Consider the following 21955-nt stretch of genomic DNA (forward strand, 5'->3'; position numbering starts at 1 on the left):
TTTGATATTTTATTCCTCCTAAACGTAGTGGGAATTAAATGAAATTTTGGGTGATTATTGACTTATGTTTCGACAATATAAAAAATTTTTTTTATTAAACAATGGCGACGGAAAGCAGAAATATGGCCGCCGACACACATTGAGGTTTGGAAAAACGCATTTTGCGGTGACCACTGTCCCGTCTAAACGATCCATCTGAAACAAAAAACAAAATGGTGTTTTTAAGTTAACAGTAATGGTTTGTCGGTGACGATCGCCGATTGTCGATTTTATCGTTTGTTACAAATAGCGATGAGTTGAAGTTAAAATTTAAAAAAAAACGAAAAATTTTTGTCCTTTTCATTTTTTTATTTTTTATGAAGACCGATTAAAAAAAAAATAGATTGTCACGACAAAAGAATGTTTCTGAGAGTATTGTGTAAAAATTTGAAAACGATCCATCCATTAGTTTTTGAGATCTGGTGGTCACCGACTTTGAAACCATGTTTTGAGAAAACGCGTTTAAAGTTTCAAGTTTAGTTCTACTATTGTTAATGGCCGAATTTTGCACTTTACCTCTAGTCGACAATTCTGGGGCCATATGAGATTCCTTCCACATCAATAACAGCAGTGCTTTGTGAAGACTTTTGTTGACAGCGAGCAATCTTTTCTTCGCGCGTCGCCTTCTGCGCTCGTACTTCGGCCACATTGATGCGCGCTCGGTCTTAATTTCGCAATATGCAGCACAATTCTTTATTATTATTAATAAATATGCGGCAGCATCTTCATTAAATGTGTATGCAGCAATATTGGCAGCAATTGCACAACGTGTGCACCGCTGTGCTGCACTTTTGGCGCTATGCGCCAAATCAGATTGTTCAAACTTTCGTTAACGTTTTGCGTAAATCCACCGACGCATTTCTCCAGTAAATTATCACTAGAAAGTTGTTTTCAAATATTGGACGAATGGCTTTAATCACATCATCATCGTCCAGTGGGGATTTATGTGATATTGCTCCAATTCGAGCACTCGAACGCTCGATCCCGTTTTACTCAACTCTCTGTAATTCCGGCATTTTTTCAGATATCAACATAAAACTTTCAGGATATATTCTCGAAACTTGAAGCTTCAAGAAAAATGTAATAAAAAAAAATCGAATTTTTTTTTCCGCTAGGTTGGTGTAACTCCTTAAAAATTTCGTTAAAAGAATAATATTCTTTCGTCACCTTTTTCTTTGCTATTAACGACGACAGGGTGCAACCGCCACCCCTCAACTCCTTCGTTAATTAATATTACTGCGATCCGTCGCAATCATGCTATAGCTCTTTCACATTATTAACAACCTGGAATAATGTGAATATTTTTCAACCACGCGGTTCACGCGTGACACCCTCGCTCGCCTGCGAAGAGTCGGTCCAGCTGCGGAGCGCGTGTACCAAGTGGGATAGCAATGGCTCGAGCACTATTCCAACCGGGAAGTATGAGTGAGATAACATGAGTAAAGCAATTACGAAAGTATGCGGTTTAATTACTCCGCTCACAGAGGTGATAGGAGGAAGGCGAAGAACGCTAACCACCCTGGCTACCTCTTGACCGAAATTTATAATGATCCGAATAAAAATTAGAAACTATGAATTTTCAAAAATAATAGTTATTTGTCGCGGAATTTTCCATGGATTTGAGCTTCCCTACACCCGCGTACCCCTAGGACCCCCTAGTTTTGGGGTATATAAGGAGCGCGAGAGCATCAGAAATCAGCATTTTCGCTCGTACAGCAAGTCGCACTGCCCGTAAGCATTCTCGCTCTGGCAAGACGTTACTCTGCCCAAAAGGTACTACCAGTGAAATTACTATTAGCCATCGCGCTCTTCGGAAGAAGTCGATAACGAGCTACGGTACATCCAAGCATACTACTACGCTGTGCTTATTAAATTCTCGATACGAGAATCAGCGCTACTGTTCGTAAGTAACACCTCTTCTATCTGCAACGCCGTAACTTCACTCTTATAAAAATTGTTCTAGAAATCAATTAATTATAAACTCACTCTGGTTTATTTAAAATAAAGCTTCACTCTTCTCTTGTTATAAGTTCTGTTCAATACAACTACCTAATAAAAACTATAATAAAATTTACACCTAGTGAATAAAAAGTTCTTACTTATTTTGTATTACCCTATTGTGCGCGAGAAATATTAATTAAGAAGGGCAAAACACGGGGCAAACCATCCTCGGTGCTCCTAAAATTCCAAAGCGAAAAAGCGACTTCCCTGAATCCTCATCCTGGAGGCTGGGCGCTACGACTCAGGCGCCTGCTTCTTCCCTGAACTTCAGACCAGGGGCGCCTACCGGGACGCTTAAGTTAGAAGATGTCCAGGGGACAACGGGCGCCTATTAAGGCGCTTTTCACCCCCTACGTCGTCGTCCCTCCACCTAACGGTGTACCACAGGGTAGCCCATAGGGCGCTCTCAGTCACAGACGCCCCATCTTTCCTTCGCGTGGGATATGTTGTGCCCTCCCTGGGCGCTCTCTCTCTCACGCTCTCTACACACCTGTCGCTAACTGTACGCTCTTCCTCTCACTAGCGCTCATTCGCGCATCCGAAAAGTACCCACAAAAGAAAAGAGGTGCTTTCTTCTCCCCCCCCCTTTTTTTCTTTTTCTTTCTTCCTTTTCTTTTTGGTCTAACTCTCTCCCTAAAGCACCACTAAGAAGCGCGTCATTCACGTAACAAGCAGTAAGTACGCGAATAGTGACAATAGCTACTAATTCTCTCTCTCTCTCTCTTCCTCTGTTCACGTGCTCTCGGTCCGCGTCCGTGTAAAAAGGAATAAGATGGGTAAAAGAAGAACCCGAGTCAATCTCTCACTCATACTCCGTGGGATGGTACGGGCTGCCCACTAGGGCGCTTACCCCCCACACTCCCCTCCTTATTCCATGGGCAATGGGCTCGCCTATTTGGGGCGCTTATCCCCGCGGACTCCTGCAACTATAATCTAGGCAGATCGACTCGATTTCTCGTCTAACCCAGCAAGGTTACGCCGATTAAGACACTTAGTAAAGCCTACACTACCCCCCCCCCTCTTTTTTTCTTTTTTTTCTTTTCTAAAGTGTTAACAGAGAAAAAGAGAGGGATTTGAATAGGAGGAACATTACAACCTCTACATATACATCGCCGCGGTCTCGAATCAAACGATTCTAGCTACACTCGTTTATTAAATTACCTGTCTGACACGTGTCTCTCGTATAACCATGGGCTCTCTTAATAAATCCGGCTTACAACTTGACTGTAGGACATCATGCCGCGGTCTCGCCGAAGGGGAAGGAAGCGGCAGATCAAGCGATTGAAGTGGCGCCTTATTGAGGCCGGAACATTCGACCCACGAGTCTTTGATCGACCTCCGCCCCCCGAAGGCTCCCCGAGACGGCACGGATCTCCGGGGCCGTTCGAATTGCGCCCTCCACGGCCGTCCTCCAGCCCCCAACTAATGCCCCCGGCACCGCCCTGCCGCGTCACGCCACCACCGATCCCCGCTCCCTTCAGGTGCCCGCCGCCCCGGCTGCCCCCGGGACTGATACTGCCCCTATCCGGACTCCCACACGGCATGTAAGGGTGGACCGCCAAGTCCGTCCACCCCCGCGGCAGAAGCCCCGTATTACTAGCAACGAGGTCTTCGTCGGGTCACTCTCCAAATAATTCTCTCTCCGCCAAGGCAACCCCTCGGTCAACTGAGACCTATCAGAGGCTCCTCAAACCTCTCCGAGGAACACCACCTCCAAAACAAAGAAAGGGGGCGGAAAATTGAAGGAGAGCATTGTAAAAAAAGAAAAAAAATATATATAATAAAAATATATAATTCCATAAACTGATACCTTCTTTTCCTACCCACAAAACTCACATTCAATAAATTACGCTCCTGGGGAAACCACGGTTCACGCTCGGCCCCCGCATACTCCCCCCAGGACGTAACAGTAATATATATGAATGATATTGTTAATGTTTGCTCGGATGTGTAGTATAAAAATGTTTACGGACGATACCTTAATATATGTAACAGGTGAGAGTAGTGCGGAAATTGAAGACAGTGAAATAAGTGTACCGGGATACAGTGTGGTTAGATGCGACGGAAATAGAAATACAGAGGGGGGGGACAGAAATACAGGGTGAGTTGCTCTGTATGTAAAAGATAATATCAAGCATGAAATAATAGTATCGAAAAAATTAGAAAGGATTGTGTTGCAATAGAAGTAAAAGAGAATTGTTTAAAGGAATGTGTTAATGGTAATATATTATTCATCGAGTGCGTCACAATGGAGAGTTTATAGGATTCTTAGAGAGAGATTAGGAGAATTAACGATAAAAGAAGAGTGTATTAATATTAGGAGACTTTAATATAGATTGTGACAGACTCTTATTATACAAATAAACTACTAACGACCATGCAAAGTCTAGGTATGAAGCAATATGTTGATAAACCAACGAGAGTTCCCAAAAATAGTAAAACAATCATAGATTTAGTTTTGCGAATAAAAATATAAATGTAGAAGTACAAACCTAAGAGAACGGATCATGCGTGGATAAAAGTCGTGATAAATACGAACAAGATTGTAAATAAATATAAAGAATTCAGTGGCTGGGATTATAGTAGATGTGGGGTAATAACGTGTGTATATGTGTATGTCACTTCCCACTTAAGAGATATTCCACCTCTTGCAGTTCTTTGGTCGCTCTGAAAAGGATTTGTCAGGCAGGTGTTAGGCTTCCTCCTCGTTGGTCGGTTGGCGTTATGGTGAGGCCGCGTACTTTCCGTAGAGCTTCTGCGGGTTTGCCTAGATCCTGGTGTGGTTGCCACAAGACTTTCTTCGTGGTGCACGTGGAGTCGCTGGCTTATTGGAAGGAGTGCTGAGTCAGGAAATGTCGGAACCACCTAGAGTTTGTTTGGACGTTGGCGTCGGTATTAGGCCTGTTCAGCGTCTTTACCGTGTAAAGGTAAGTGTAGGAAGTGTGGAGTCCAGTTCCGTTGAATAGGCGGAAGATCCAGCTATGAGCATCCTGTCCAGTAGGTTTGTCCCAGGTCGAGTCGTGGTGTCCTCGTGTTGGTCCGAGTCCGTGACAGCTTTGCTGGCCGTGGTGGCCCGAGATGTCTTCCTTCGTTTGTGGCAGAATGTTGCCGTCGAGCACACTCGGAGAAGGAGGTCCTAGTGCGAGCGCACTCCGAAACGGAGGCCCTGATGCGAGCGCACTCCGAGAAGGAGGCCCTGGTGCGAGCGCACTCCGAGAAGGAGGCCCTGGTGCGAGCGCACTCCGTAAGGAGGCCCAAATTTATCAACTCAACGGGCACGCTCCGAGGTAGAGGCCCGTCGAGGTACAAAATGGTTGAATCTAGAGTTAGATTGTTTTATCCGCGCTGCGAGTGGTTTTTATATAGCTGGATTGTTGCTTTCTTACTCCGGAGTGCCGCGGGCCGCTCTGGTGACTGCGTGCACTACTCGGCTAGCGAGCGCGTGTTGATAGACGCAAAGACGCGCTGTGTGGGCAGTGAGCGATGTACACAGCAATGTATGCGGTGAGCGCAATATCGTAGGCGCGCTGACTGGAATGGCGTAAGACCGCCACAGTAGATATAATGCGGATGAGATTGTTAAGCTAGTGGAGAGTAACTTAAAAAAAGGTATGATTTATATATTAAATATGATTTATATATTAATGATTTAGATATTAATGTAAGGGCAAAGAATTTAATAGTATTGTAGAAGTGCTAGACACCTCAGCACCTAAGAAAATTTTAGAATACCGAAAATATGGGAAAAGAAAAAACTGGTATTCAAAGGAAATAGAAGAGCTAGCGATTAGAAGAGATAAGGCTTATAGAAAAGCACTGTACGATAGCACGAAACAAAACTGGCAACAATTTAAAATAGAAAGAAATGCAGTAGTTAATTTAATTAAAACAAAAAAAAAAAAGATTTAAAACATGATTGATCATAATAGTAACAATCCCACAACTATGTGGAAATCACTAAAAAAAATTATTAGAGGAGGACCATAGGCGCAAAAGTTGTAGAAAAAATAGATTTGAAATATTAGACAATAATATAGAGTGTTGATATAGCTGATAAATTTAACTTATGTTATATACAAAGTATTAAAGACTAATAAAATCTATAGATAAGAATTATTCAACGAGCACAATAAAAGAACTATTTATTGTATTAAAAAGAAGGGAGAGTTAGAAAATTTGAGTCAATTACGACAAAACAGGTCAAAATAATCATTAAGGAATTACCAAAAAAGAAAGGTACAAAAAAAGGAATAACTAGCGATTTATTAAAAACGGTGTTTTGTGTCATAGGAGAGGAATATTGTGATATAATAAATAAGTCATTGAGTGAGGGTTATTTTTTGAAAGAGTGGAAAACATCCATGATAATTCAAATACCAAAAGTAGAGAAACGCTCTCTCTCTCTCTCTCTCATCTCACTCTCTCTCGTCTCTCTCTCTCTTCGTAGCTTGTGAGCGTGTTTGTCTGTCGCTTCGCCGTTTTTGGCTTTTTTCTGCTGTTCTTTGCCCTCCGGGGCTTTTCTTTTGCAGATGCATTGTCAAGGGCGCTATTTGTTTGATGCTAGTGCATGTTGAGCCAGTGAGTACCTTCTTGCTTCTTGCATTTCTGTGCATCTTGTGCTTTCATCGACGATCTTTCTGCTACCGGCTCGCTGGCGGTCGTCGAACCGCTATTCTGCGCCTGCGTTATCTGAGCTCATTGTGATCACGCTTTATCCATCAACACACCGATTTTGCCAGCTGTTCACATACAGCATTGTGACATCTGTGGGGCTTCAGAGGATCTAACGTCAACGTGATATCTCAGCTGATTGCCCGCTATCAGTGACTGTGATTAGTTATATTTACATTTAGTATTTACTACTTATTTTTTCGTGCGCTAGTGCTCACAATTTCGAATGTCGAAGTGTTCAAATATAGACTTACCTATGTCGCCCGTCTGTGCAAGATGTAAGAAAACTGTCGCGACTTCACTTGTTGAGTGCGGATGCAAGAGAGTATTTCATCCTGGATGCGTTAAAGCTTACTCCGTCACTAAGTACGCGGACACGTGTTGCAAATCACTTTCCACATCGTTAAATCTGCCTCTCACTCCTGCGGTCGATAGTACGCGTCCTTTCAAATTTAATTCTGTTGGAATGGCTTCTGCTGCGAGTGACATTACTCAATCGAAATTGCAAGCACACGTCGCTACTGATACCGAGCCGTTAGATTCTCAAAGTACTGCCTCTGCTATTGGCGATAATCCCGCTCACTCTAGCACTCGTGTTCATGCTCAACAATCTCATATGTTAACAAATGATCTTTTCATTAACGCAGCAAATTAGCGACTCTTACTCTAAAATTGATGCCAAGATCTCGGCTTTGATCGATAATCAATTGCGCACGAATAATGAGATTAGTGACAAGCTTAATCAGCTAAATCGTGTAACGGACACCGTAACTCAAAACAGTCAGCGCATCGCAAAATTAGAACATGATAATGCAACTCTTAGGCGTGAACTTGAGAGTTTAAAGAATACACGTGAACTTGAGTGCCTAAATAATACACGTATGTCCCCGCAAACCAATGATAATGAGCTTATCATATCGGGATTGCCAGCGTCATTATCCGTTACTCCTATCGAGTACATAACGTGTTCAAGGCTTTAGATATTTCTAACTTATCGAGTCATATTCTTAATGTGCGTATCATTACTAAAAGATCCTCTTCTAGCGCTTCCGGCAATCAGTCCAATGCAACACCTCCTGCGGGTTCACTTATTGTCACTCTTGCTTCGTGTGCGGTCCGTGATACTGTTATTTCACGGAAGCGTATCAAAGGTCAACTCAGGCAGCGTGAGGTTTGTGGTGGAATCACTGATCGTAATGTATACGTCAACGAGCTTCTCCCCAAGGACACCTACGAATTATTGCAACTGACGAAGCGATTGGCTAAAGAAAGGTCCTACAAATTTGTCTGGGTGTGAAGCAATCAGATTTGCGTCAGACGTTCTGACGGCGAACCCATCATTTATATCAATTTTAAATCTGATCTCTCCAAACTAGAGTGACTAGATCCGCCCGACTTCTTGCTGTCTGACCCACAGAGTAATCAGCTACGGGTGGCTCAATTCAACGCTAACTCTCTTCGTGGACATATTGATTTCCTCAGAATTCATTTCCAAACAAACTTCTATCATATTATCTCAGTTGCAGAGACATGGCTCGATGACGACATCCATGATGATCTTGTTGCGATTGATGGCTATTTCCTCATTCGTCATGACCGTGTTGGCCGTATGGGTGGGGGTGTGGTTTGTTATATACGTAACTCACTCATAGCCAAAGTCTTAGCTTCTTCAAGCAGTGCTTATTTTAACGCCTCTGAATACCTGATTATTGAAATACGATTATTGGGCAATGAAACTGTACTGTTTGCCTTTGTCTACAGGAGACCTAAGGGATTTCTTCTGCACATTTTACTGATTCTTTAATGAGCGTTTGACATCTCTACAAGCATATTATAATTGGGGGAGATTTTAACTGTAACCTTTAACTGCCAACTTTGAAGCCAATCATTTGCATGAGCTTATGTCTAGTCTCTCTCTTAATATTATTGACTCTGCAGCCACCCATCACACAGCCTCTTCAGACTCATGGCTTGACGTGTTTATTGTAAACGATGTAAATAGGATTTTTCATTTTGCTAAATCTTCGTGCCCCTTTATTGCCGGTCATGACCTTGAATTATATTTTTCTCTTGATATGAACTTAAAACTAAAACGTTTCATTTCGCGGCGCTGTTACAGAGGTATAGACAGCTCTAGGATCTTTGATTATCTAAGTTCCATGTCAGATGAGGTTACGGTCGCGTTCGATTCTCCTTCTGAGAACACTAACGTTGACAGCCTTTGTGCATTGCTCACTAACACTCTTACAATGGCACTCGATACGTTTGCTCCCATCCGTGTATTCAAAATAAGAAAGCCTCCTATACGATGGCTATCTGATGAACTTAAGACTCGGCTTCGTACCAGAAATAAGCTGTATAAGCAGACACGGCGAGCTAATAGTCTACTCGGTTATGCCACTTATAGACATTTTCGTAATCAGTTAAATGCTGACATTAAACGAATTAAAAGTGAGTTTCAATTCGACACTCTAATTAATGTTACTGAAGCTGCTAAACTGTGGAGAGAACTTGCTCGGCTGGGTTTAGTAAAGTCTTCTCTACCCTCTCCTCTACACTTTTTACTCCTGATCAACTCAACTCATACTATGCCTCCATTTCCAATACTCAGTCTCCATGCTTACTCTCGGACTTTTGGTCTGCCATTATCTTGATCACTCCTTCATCAAATCGCTCTGAATTCGTATTCTCTCCTATATCACCTGGCACTATCTTAAAGTTGATTGCTGTGAAACCTTTGCACTCCTATGCGTCTGGCTCTGATGGTATTCCGCTTTACATCTTACGAGTCACTTGGCCCTTGGTCTCATCCTGGCTAACTTCACTATTTAACTGTTCTCTTGAAACCTCAGTATTTCCGTCTTAATGGAAGCGCGCGTATATCCGTCCTCTTTCAAAAACTCAAATTCCTTCATCTCCAGCAGATACTCGACCAATAGCCAATCTTCCCAAACTTTCAAAAGTGCTTGAAAAGATTGTTGCCTCAGATCGCGGACTACCTTGATGAGCACAATCTTCTTGATCCAAGACAATCAGCATACCGACCACACTATAACATTTAGTCTGCGCTTTTACGTGTCTGTGATGATATCAAGAAGGAGATAGACAATAGACTTCCCAATGAACACGCTGTGAGCATTTACGGAACATTTATAAAACATATTGCACATAAATGTTACAGACCAGCACAACGAACTAATAATGTGACAAGTATGTCATTGACGTAACGAGACTATAACTGTTACGTATGTCTGTGTTGTCACTTTTTCGTTGCATAGTTACGTAACATTTACATAATTTTGTTGACGTCAATAAGCCAAATGTTAATGTTTCGTAAATGTGATGTTACTATTGTAATGTTATTGCGCCATCATGTTTAATACATAACAATTACGTAATTTTGATAACGTCAATGAGCGTAACATAAAAATTTCGTAAATGCAGCATAAATGTAATAATGTTATTGTGACATCATGTTTAATACATAACAATTACGTAATTTTGATGACGTCAATGAGCGTAATATAAAAATTTTGTAAATGCAGCATAAATGTGATAATGTTATTGTGACATCATGTTTAATACGTAACAATTATGTAATTTTGATGACTTCAATGAGCTTAACATAAAAGTTTTGTTAATGTAGCATAAATGTGATAATGTTATTACGACATCATATATCTTTAACACCTTCCGTGCCACGTGAATCACTGTAATCCATTCTGGACTTCTCACTGTTACTATTATTACTTATTAATTATTTACTAAGCATAAGAAGAAATATAATTTTATTAAATAAAAATAAAAATAATAATTTGTTAAATAATAAATAATTTACAATTATGCGGAAATTTTTATTATAGCCTCTTGTAATTATTATATCTTTTTAGTTTACATACTGCATTTAGTAAAATAGTTTTGTAGTTAGTATATACGCAATCTATTAAAATCAATAACATTCTACTTGAACCAGGTAAAATCTATTTACATATCAGCCGATTAGAACTTATTCTATATTATATAAATTTAAAAAGTATGTAGTTCGCGGATTGCCGCTAGGCGACGCACGCGGCATCTTTCTCCTAATGCAATTTACACTCCAAAGGCTACATAAATAGACCACCCACGGTGACAGAAACCGGATCAATCTATGTTATCATAGTGAGCTTTCGGGGCATATGTATTTTTTATTACGTCTTAAAGATACATCTTAGCTATTATGGCTAAATTTTAGCTTCGGTAAGAAATCTTTTTTAAGAAAAATAAAGTAAAAACGACATAATAGTTACAAAAAGAATCTTTCTGGTACGTAATTTTATACGAGCATTTTAGGTTAATTTATACGTAAAAGTAACGTTATTTTATACGAAACCATTATGTGTATGTTCCCTCTCTTTTTCCGATTTTGTTTCCCAGAATATGCTGACATTTTGACTAAATTGTAACTGGAAAATGACGTAACTATTACGAGAACAGTGGAACATTGTTCCATAATGATCACATAAATGTTACGAATCAGTGTTTACTGGGTTATAACTATCATGATCCTTTTTGATTTCAGCAAAGCTTTTAACACTGTTCTTCATCTTCATCTCCTTATCAAACTTAAAAAGATAGGCTTTTCAAATGATGTTCTGTCGTGGATGTTCTCATATCTAACCGGCCGATCTCAATCCGTCGTAGATGATGCTGGTAACTGCTCAGACTGGTTGTACACATCGTCTGGTGTTCCGCAAGGTTCTTGGCCCTGTCCTGTTCTCTCTCTATATTAATGATATAAGTGATGCCTTGTCTCATACTCATCATATTCTTTTCTCTGATAATATTCAGATTTATTTGCCCTGTCCACCGTCGAATATTCTCCATGGCTTGGAGTTGGCCTCTGTGGATGCAAATGCCATTTTCAAATTCGCCAGTGCTAACTCTCTTAAACTCAATCCTTCCAAATCAAAAGTGATCATTTTTGGCAGCCATGCTTATGTAAACAGCATTGACCTAGAGAAGCTTCCATCTATCTTAGTAAATTAAAAAAATAAAAAAGCACACCAGTAGTTGATACTAGGCCGGTTCTAACCCAGGTGCTTCGAGGGGGGAGCGGGTGTGCGGGGGGAACTCGTAGACGCGCGGGGATATGACGTCACGCGGATCGGGGGGTCTCGCGGCGCGAGAATTGCTAACGCGGGATTTTCGGGTCCGCGACTGGTAGAAGGGGAATCGGGGTCCGCCGCCGCCGCCGCCCGCCGCCCGCGAGTGAGTCCCAGATGCGCACAGTAATAAACGGACACAGCAAGCTAAGTGAAACGGACACAGTAACAAACGAACACAAACCAAACGGACAGAGTAATAAACGGACACAGTGCGAAACGGACACAGTAACAAACGGACACAGTGCGAAACGGACACAGTAACAAACGGACACAGACCAAATGCGCACAGAGCGAAACGGACACAGTGCGAAACGGACACAGACCAAATGCGCACACTGCACATGCGCACGGACCAAATGTATACACGGAAAGTCGCCAAACCCATGTGATGCAGTGAATGCTTTGCACGCACACACACACACACATACACACGGGAGAGGTGCAAGGAGGGCCTTTGGCCCCCCTCCCGCATCCACCCCGTCCAAGTCACTAACCTATGTGGATTTTACTCTGCTTGCAATGTACATGGATTGCATTTGGTCCTTGCACACGTGCAGTGTGCGCATGTGCAGTGTGCGCATTTGGTCCGTGTGCATTTGGTCCGTGCGCATTTGGTCTGTGTCCGTTTTGCACTGTGTCCGTTTCGCTCTGTGCGCATTTGGTCTGTGTCCGTTTGTTACTGTGTCCGTTTCGCACTGTGTCTGTTTCGCTCTGTGCGCATTTGGTCTGTGTCCGTTTGTTACTGTGTCCGTTTGTTACTGTGTCCGTTTGGTCTGTGTCCGTTTGTTACTGTGTCCGTTTGGTCTGTGTCCGTTTGTTACTGTGTCCGTTTCACTCAGCCTGCTGTGTCCGTTTATTACTGTGCGCATCTGGGACGCTCCCCCGCCCGCCGCCCGCCGCCGTTGCAGCCATCGCTGCGGTGCTCGCGCTCTCCCTCTGTTGCGAATCTATCTCTCTTACCCATACGTGATCCTTTTCAGCAGCCATCGCTCGCGATCTCCTTCTACTAAATGTCTTTGTCACCTGTACGTGATATCTTCAACCATGTAGTCTTATCATTCTCTCTTTCTCTTTCATTCGTTCTTTCATACGCAGTCACATATATACGTTCCCGCCCATCGCACTTTATCTATGTAAATTTATATATGATAATATTATAACTATTATTATAATTGTTTTTTAATCCAACTTAAGTATAATGCAATTTAAAAATTAAAAGAAGTTCTTATGAATAATTTATATTGAAACATAAAGTTTATAAAGTAAACTAATAAAGTTAACATGAAAAATGTTAGTAGAACTGAAGGCGAGGGGGAGAGGGATTGCGATATTCTTAAAAAAGAAAAATAATTTTAATTAATTATAGTATATGTATAAATTTATATATTTAAAAATGTAAAAGCATATTTATATAAAGTATAAAGTATAATATAAAAATGCACAATATAAAAGTATAATATAAAGTTTAAAAAGTATATAAAGTATAATATAAAAGTATAATATAAAAAATGTATTCTAAAATGTTACCATGCGTGTATAAAAGTATAAAAGTATAATAAAAAGTATAATAAAATGATAAAAGTAAATAAAAGTAATAAAATATTAAAAAATGGAATTATTCCCAGATTTCTTGATTATTTTCATACAGCGGCTCCATGTCAAAGAGTCTCCTCAGACCCCATACGTCAGGGCACTCAAACATAAGTTCAACGTTTTCATTATTTCGCCATTGGTCAATTCGGCGAAAGTATCGTGTCAACCGTGCTGCCTGTATATTCATAAACCCCGGTATGCGGATTTCATTCATATCAAAATACGGCTGAAAAAAGATATTTTTAATTTGATCGCGCTGCGCTGGAGCTGTATCAAATCGCTACGAGAAATAGGGCTAAAAATAGCATTTTTTTAAATATTATAACTTTTAAAAATAATTTAAAAATAATTTAAAAGATATAAAAATATGGTAAATAATAAAACATACCTGATCACCAAGAGGTGCTCTAATTGACAGCATCTCGTGGAGATGCAGAATCCTATGCCTTGCGGTTGGTATTCTAATATTTATTTGAACATAAATCTGTGACGTTCGGACAATGGATGTATCACCAAGAAATACATACTAAAAATTAAGTTAAAATATTATACTTGCAACATAACGTAAGCTCGCAATTTAAACTATATATTATAATGTTCACATACACCAACTACCGGATACTCAATACGCAATCTATGATGGAAATTTGGCATGTTGCTGGCACTTCTATTCGACACGAGCGAGAAGACTTTTGATCCAAACTAACGTTAAGGAGCAGACCCCATCATTATATAGTGAAGATGTACGTGACTTAAGAAATAAATTTGAAAAAGCTATGTCAACTTCGTAAAATTTTTATCAGCGCTTACCACTGCAGCATTGTCTAAGAAGAACGATGAGATCGTCTTATATTATGTTGCCTCGGTCAACGTCTCCGTCGAAGTAAAGCATTTTAAAACAACACTATAAAGAGCATAAATGTATCATATTGAATCACTTCAACGTTCCGATCAATTTCCACACCGTTGAGTTCATATCGAATTTCATCAAACATGAACGCCACGCAATTATTTCCGAGATTTATCTCATCTTTATCCGTATCATCTTTCTTCTTCATCACCAATCTTCCTTCGACGTAGAGAAAACTTTCACATGATAACGTGTATAAATCCTGTTGTTGTATGGGTATCCTTAATTCGTCGCTGTATCCAAAAGTGGTATTGGCGTACGGATTGTATGTGTGAGTCTCAATCTTGACAATGCTGTCGTCAAAGATCGGCTCGCCTCCAATATTCAAGATGTTAGACATCTTAGATATTTCGTACGACAAATCCTAATGATTTTTAAAATTCAACGTTTGAGGCGGAGAGTTTCTTTTTATCAGACAATCGAATATTTTTAACTGTTGTACAATTTATGTCACACGGTCGAATATTCTTGATTGGTGTAAAAATTGTGTCCTTCACTTGCTCATTCAACACGAGCATCTCACGTTATCGTCTTCGTACGTGTAATCTAACGGTAATCTCATCTCCGCGAAAATCGAGTAATTGACCGTCCTGATCCACAGTGCAAATCAGTAATGCTCCGTGCGACGATTGGAAGGTAAATGATCTGTGCAGGCGTTTCCGATATCTTATATCCTGGTGGTACCCTCGGCGAAAATTCATGTATCGTGTGTACGCACTTGTCGTTGCTGTACGCACCCGCAGTCACGTTACATTCTATGCAAATAATGTTTACGTTTATGATATTTATAGGTGCATCTGATTCATGCCACAATCGCAATTCAAGAATACGACATGATGAAAATCCCAACAGCGATCCAATGTTGTTAAGTTTAATGAAATTTATCCGATAAGCATACATAATCTCGCTCTTCATTGTATTATTGTTAGCACGAATCATCAGCGGATATTCGCTCTCGTCTTCATCTTCTTTGCGAAACGTCCTCTTTCCCGCAACATCGGGATGAGATTGTAAAATTGTGCGTTTCAAATATCTATTTATATCAAGTAATTCATACGATCCTTCGGGAATCATAATTTCCTTGTCGTCTTTGTCATAGTAAAATTTGTTATTCGACGAATTTACATTAGGTATGGTATAATATGTTTCAAAATCTGTGAGGCCGAGCTCGTAATCGCCATCGCTCAAATATATGACTGGAAAATAGCTTACCGCGAGGAGGCTACTCTTGCCGGTTAGCGTAAACGTTAGTGACATGTTGAAACGAATACTGAGTTAAATTGCACAATGTTAGCCTTTAAATTGCTTATTAACTGTTCGGAGAAAACGCAAACACAGTTGACCGCAGTTGCTTTGATCGTAACGTTGATAGGGCGTGTGATTGTACTCTGTCCGCTTTACATCTAAATATTGCACCAATTCTTTCGGCGGTCTAAGATTGCCGAAACTATCAAAGTATATAGCGCGATTTCCCCTCTTTGCGTATGCCACCCAGTGTGTACCCAATCCTTCAGCATTATCTAAATTTACAATACCACTCTCGTCTTGATATGCTCCAGCCGTTGGTAATGCCGTACGCATAAAAATTCCTCTAAAGTATGGAATGCGCATACGTTTCGCTAGCTGTAATAATTGTATGTTGGTAGTTACACCTTTCGGCATTTTTAACGTCATTTTGACGTTTTTATTTTTTTCATCGAAACTCCTTGTCCACGTTTGTATGGAGCGAGATAAACTCCATGACCTTCCATGACGCGATTATGACGTTTCAATTCTTTCAGCTGACGCTGCGCTGCCTTGTTACCATTCACAACTTTTGCAACTCCTGCCGCTCCGCCGACCAATGACCCGAGAACTCCTAACAGCGGTAGAATGGGTAATACACCTCCGCGTTTCGCTACCGGAAGTATTCGTTTACTCGCTCTTTGCTTTTTATCCCTTTTTTTCTTTTTCAAGCCCATACCGATTTTCGTGTTAGTTTTCATAGCTGCCCAAACGGTTGCTGCAGCAGCTCTTTCTCCGAAAGTCGAATCGTTCGCTGTAATGCGTTTTCGCGCTTCCGCAGCGAGTATATTGTCAGCTGCGTGTCTGTCGGTGAGTTCGTTGCTCCGGGAGTACGCAATGTCGTGTTCGCGACACGCCGCGTCCAACGGATTAATACCCCGATCGTCTCTGGCCAATCGCTTTTTCAGCCTAGTACCCGGATCGCAAAATTGATATCCAGGTATATGCAGTTCAAAAGGAAGCGCATTTATCGCACGATTTAAAAAGCCGCGACCTACCGCTGGCATTCGCGACAATTCTTTAGCAACAGTGCGGGGCCGTCGATGTGCGTCTGCTGCCACGATTGATTATAATGTTCGTAGCAACGACGATAGCTTTGAACCTCTGGATCAGTCTTTATATGTTCCGGAAGCCTGTCCCACACGTGTTCGATATAGTTACCACAAACGCGTAGCAAAATAGGTTTCGACACGAATTCTAACTGTTCGGCGCTCAAATCGAGTATATCAGAGGGATGTGATAATATGAGAAACATTTTACATACTGAGCAATTTTGCTCGGCGCGTCTCTATAAATAGATCGGTCTTAATATAATTTTTATCAGTTCTTATAAGAGGGGGAAAATATGCGGTTCGTAAAACATTCACCAGCGATTAAAATAACAAATTTCGATGACAGGATAATGTCCGAACGAAAGATACGGAGGCATGGAAACATGTTGCCGAGTTCTCTACGCGGTATAATTTGCGGTCCGTCAAATTGCGGCAAGACAATCGTATTAATAAGCTTGTTGGAAAGTCCGCATGGAGTACGTTTTGAGAATGTGTATGTGTACTCGAAATCATTACAACAACCAAAATATCGATATTTGGAAAATTTATTGACACCGATTGAAGAAGTTAATTATTTTGCATTCTCCAATAACTGTGATGTCATTCAGCCGAGTGAAGCGCTTCCGAATTCCATTTTTTTCTTTGATGACGTGGCGTGTGATAAGCAAGATACGATAAGAGACTACTTTGCAATGGGGCGACACGTGGATGTCGACTGCTTCTATCTCTGTCAGACGTATGCAAAGATACCGAAACATCTTATACGCGACAATGCAAATTTGCTAATTTTATTCAAGCAGGATGGTACCAATCTAAAACATGCGTACAACGATCATGTAAATACCGACATGTCTTATGAGGATTTTAGCAATTTATGTCATACTTGTTGGCAACAAAAGTATGGATTTTTAGTGATAGATAAGGATAGCGCACTCGCCGATGGACGTTATCGAAAAGGATTTAATGACTTCGCAATACCATAAAGCAGTTAGTTGTTTTTGATACGTTGACCAAGTAGCGTTTCTCAACATGGATAACACAGATAACAATATGGATCGTGAGAAGATTGTGAAAGAGATTACGAAAACAAGTGATTCAATTCGTAAAAAATATCGCGCTTTGAAAGCGGGTAAAGTGCAAGAAGAAATGGCGTTGGAGAGACACTTTAAGCCCATTGTCGAACCATTAAAACAGATTGTTGAAAACACTATTGGTGATGTATCAGATCCGATTAAGAATGAATCGTTCTTCTCGGGGGAAGACGAATACGCAGAACCAAAACCCAAACGAAAGCGATCAAACGCTTCGTTTAATTCTATAATGACCTCTACTCCTGTTAAAAAAATGAGACGATCAAAAACTGTACCAACTAATTTGAATGAAACATCGCAAGTACTACATGATAGTGATTTATCGTACAGTCATGTACCTTCCGTCGAAGACGTTTTTGAAATAGCAGCCAATGAACCGCTTGTGACGTCTATTCGACAACAATTGGAAACGCGAGAGGGACGTGAAAAGTTGCACATGCACTATGGTCCATTAGGTCAAAAATATATGGGGGCTGTTCTGAGTGGTAAAAAACCAGTCATTATAGATACTGTTTACGGAGTTTATTTCACCGACTTTGGAACGATGCTCGGCGATAAACGCATCGACATACATAAGAATGATAACATAGTTATAGATGGTAAAATATACACGGGAACACCTGGTCTGTACGAATTAATTTTCATGAAAATGCCCAACATGTACACGAATAATGACCTGCAAAATTATAAAAACATTCTATTGGTGACAAATGCATATAGACGAGGACATATTGCACATAATCAAGTAATGGGTAACAAAGGGTCTAAATATAAAAATATAATTGCATCCTTAGTAACAGACGCAAAAGTTGGACAAGGTATACCGAGCGCTATTACATTAAATGATAACAAAATCGATTATGTTCATTGGGATGATCCCAACGAGCTTGTGGATCGCCTCGATTGCTCGAGGCCTCACACCAGGCAGGACACAATGCTCACGACAACGAGATTCTATCAATTATTGAGGAACTTCGCGAGGCTGGTCTTATTATAAATTAAAACTGCATGAAACAAATCATTTAGTCAACATCGAAATGTCAATCAACAAGTTTGGAACATCGCTTGGAAGAGGTGGTGCGGAACCATACTATTAATGGAGTGGATTAGTCAGAAATTACGTGCGCGATAACGCTCTTTGCATGGCTGCCACTAATTTTGATGCAAAGTCGCGCAAAATTCGACGTGTAGCACTGCCTGTAGACGATACTGATGCAGCCAATAAACGATAGCAGACCGTGAAAATTTTAAAGGATCGACAGGATGAAATCGAGAGGAAGATTGAGACACTCCAAAGTAGAGTAGAAATTACAGCTCATATGCTAAACGAGTTTCAAAGACAGCTCGACGCGGTGACCCATCGTGCAGAGTAAAAAGTCGATACATCGATATATATGCCATTTGTATATTATACTCCAAGCATGTCTGAGAAACAATTGCTGGTTGAGGAGTTGCATGCTCCGGCGAGAAGAAATTTTCCTCAAAGACGTGTCATAGTTTGCGGATACGATGACCTGTGGCAGACGGATGTGGTTGAGATGCGTCCTTACACGCAATTTAACCGAGGTTATCACTACATACTCACCGTTATCGACGTGCTGAGCAAGCATGCATGGGCTGTGCCGCTCAAGGCCAAGAGTGGTAGCGAAGTTGCTATTGCGATTGCAAAGATAATTCGGAAAGATGGAAGATGACCGAAAAATTTGCAAACAGACAAAGGAAAGGAATTTTATAACGCAAACGTGCAGAAACTATTGAAAAGACATGATATCAATCATTATTCCACGTACTCTATAATGAAAGCATCAGTTGTCGAACGCTTTAACCGTACATTAAAGAACGTTATGTGGAAACAATTTACACTCAATGGAAATTATAGATGGCTCGATCTGCTGCCACGTCTCGTGTCAGATTACAATGTACGAAAGCATCGAACTATCGGCATGCGACCCATTGATGTTACGCCTGCAATCGCTAAAAAACTCTTAACCACTGTGTACAGTCACGTAAAAATTGCGGCACCCGCGCGATTTAAAGTAGGTGACTCGGTACGCGTCAGCAAATTCAAAACTGTTTTTGAGAAGGGCTATACACCAAATTGGATTACGGAGATATTTAAAATCATCAAAGTACAGCGTACTAATCCTGTGACATATCTACTGGAGGATTCCTGTGGAAAACCTATCGCTGGAGGATTGTACGAATATGAGCTGCAGCGTGTTGCAAATCCTGACGTGTATCTCGTTGAAAAAATATTACGCAGGAAAAGAGACGAAGTTTATGTCAGTGGTTGGGATGCGATGGATCACATAATTCATGGATACATAAAAACACTGTTTTTTAATTCATAAAATTTTTTTTATTATATTTACATAAAAGTATGTAATCATATAAACTATGTAACCATAATTAAAGATAAAATACATTATATTAATTTCATATTATGTGAAGTTTCTTTATTATTATCCTTTTAATATACATTTGAAAAATAATGTAAAATGTTTATAAAATATAAAATATAAAAAATAATATAAATATATTATAATGGTATTCGATAATGCTCCCATGGGAACGTTTCAACCGAATCGGGTATGAGGTATCTCTTATCGTCGTATGGACTTAGAGCGATTTTCGTTTCGGACACCGTATATACTTCATGCATCTTGGATCTTATGCATGATTGGCGACGCGTCATCTCGATTTCATCTTTCAAACACCGGGTGTAATCATCGAACGTTATGGTTCGCGCTACTACATTATTCTTAACATCTTTCGCCTTTTTAGTGTCCTTCTTTCCATCCACCTTCAATGCATACATCTTTGCTCTAAGTCTAACGAACTCGGTCATTATCACACCATTGTTCTCATCTTTCATCAGACCTGGAACATTTTTATTCTCGAGCGGCATACCGTATATGTTGTCGACTGGATAATCGCTCGTGTCAAACCTAGCAATATCACGTTTCATCGTCTCGTAAATATCCTCGCACTCGACGAGGTATACGAGACTGTCGGTGTCGGTGTACATGACTCTACATTTATCTCGATATAAAGGTTGCATGTACTCATGGTGAAATTTATATAGATACGTCTTAGAAATATCTAGGATACACATGCCTACGTAAATCGGCTTATATAATTTTACGTAGAGTTTTCTAAGTTCAACGGCGATTAAATTTTCTGCAAAAATACTTCGACTCTGAAAATTTGGTTTCGCGATCATTGCCTCTGCACCATACCGCCCCAACCATTTCGTCAACAACTTAACGTCAACATGATTGTGCACATTCTCCATGGTTTTACCAAACACCGCATTATTCATTAATTTATACAAGTTTTTTTCGAAATCATTTTTGGCGAGGGTTCGGAATTGCGTGTTTAACTCTATGTATTTACAGAGCCATGGAGATTGTGTGAATTTTAACACGCGGTATATCTTCGTGATACAAAAACCGTGACGCGTGCACTGTTGCAGGTTGCGGTAATGAATGACGTAACGTTTCTTATCATACAGCGTGGCGAGAAGTTTATATTCACGCTTGCCAGATGGTTTATCACGTGTTGGGCAGAAAGGTAGTTCAGTGTGCTCATCGTGAAGGTCTCGAGGATACTCGAGATTAACTTCGAGAATGTATCCTGCTGGTGAATAAAGAGCAATCGCATTTACGTTAAAATTTGAGACGTCTTTAACCCATTGAAATTCTCCATAGGGCAACGGCTGACACTTTGCCCAGCCATACAAATTATTAACATCGAAGTACATAAGATACGAGGATGGTTTCGATGGGTCGTACGTCTGCATATATTTGTTGTTAGCTTGTGCATATCTGTCTGAACATTGACTGAGACCGCCGCGTATACCACGCTAGATGAACATTACCATATCGATGTCAGTAAGCAGTTCGAAAGTAACGTTAGTATATTGTAACATAGCGTCCCATGTGTATCCGGGGAGAATGTAATAATGTGCGGGATCGAGACTGTAACTTTCTAGGCATTTATCGCGGAAATTTTCAAAAATGTCGGCTAATAACAACACATCCGTTTTCAAATGTAGATCGCTATATTCGCCCAACGTTTGAATGGAGAATCGCTTCCAGACATTCTCGGCGTGCGCGTAATCGCTCTCGGATACAGTATCACCGGTCAAGGAACTGTAAAATGATT

At 40.5% G+C, this 21955-nt stretch overlaps 1 protein-coding gene across 1 annotated transcript; it reads left to right on the top strand.

Annotated features, from left to right (window-relative positions):
• The first annotated feature begins 19632 nt into the window (after positions 1–19632).
• LOC118647467 lies at positions 19633–20139 on the top strand. The gene has a single exon (XM_036292489.1). It carries the CDS (start codon positions 19633–19635, stop codon positions 20137–20139), a length of 507 nt encoding a protein of 168 aa, XP_036148382.1.
• The last annotated feature ends 1816 nt before the right edge of the window (positions 20140–21955 follow it).

Source organism: Monomorium pharaonis, chromosome 9, assembly GCF_013373865.1.
Source record: "Monomorium pharaonis isolate MP-MQ-018 chromosome 9, ASM1337386v2, whole genome shotgun sequence".
Taxonomy (NCBI): domain Eukaryota; kingdom Metazoa; phylum Arthropoda; class Insecta; order Hymenoptera; family Formicidae; genus Monomorium; species Monomorium pharaonis.

Bases quoted from the DNA above. Each gene is read 5' to 3' on its own strand.
- LOC118647467 (XM_036292489.1), top strand. From the start codon at position 19,633: ATGTGGAAACAATTTACACTCAATGGAAATTATAGATGGCTCGATCTG.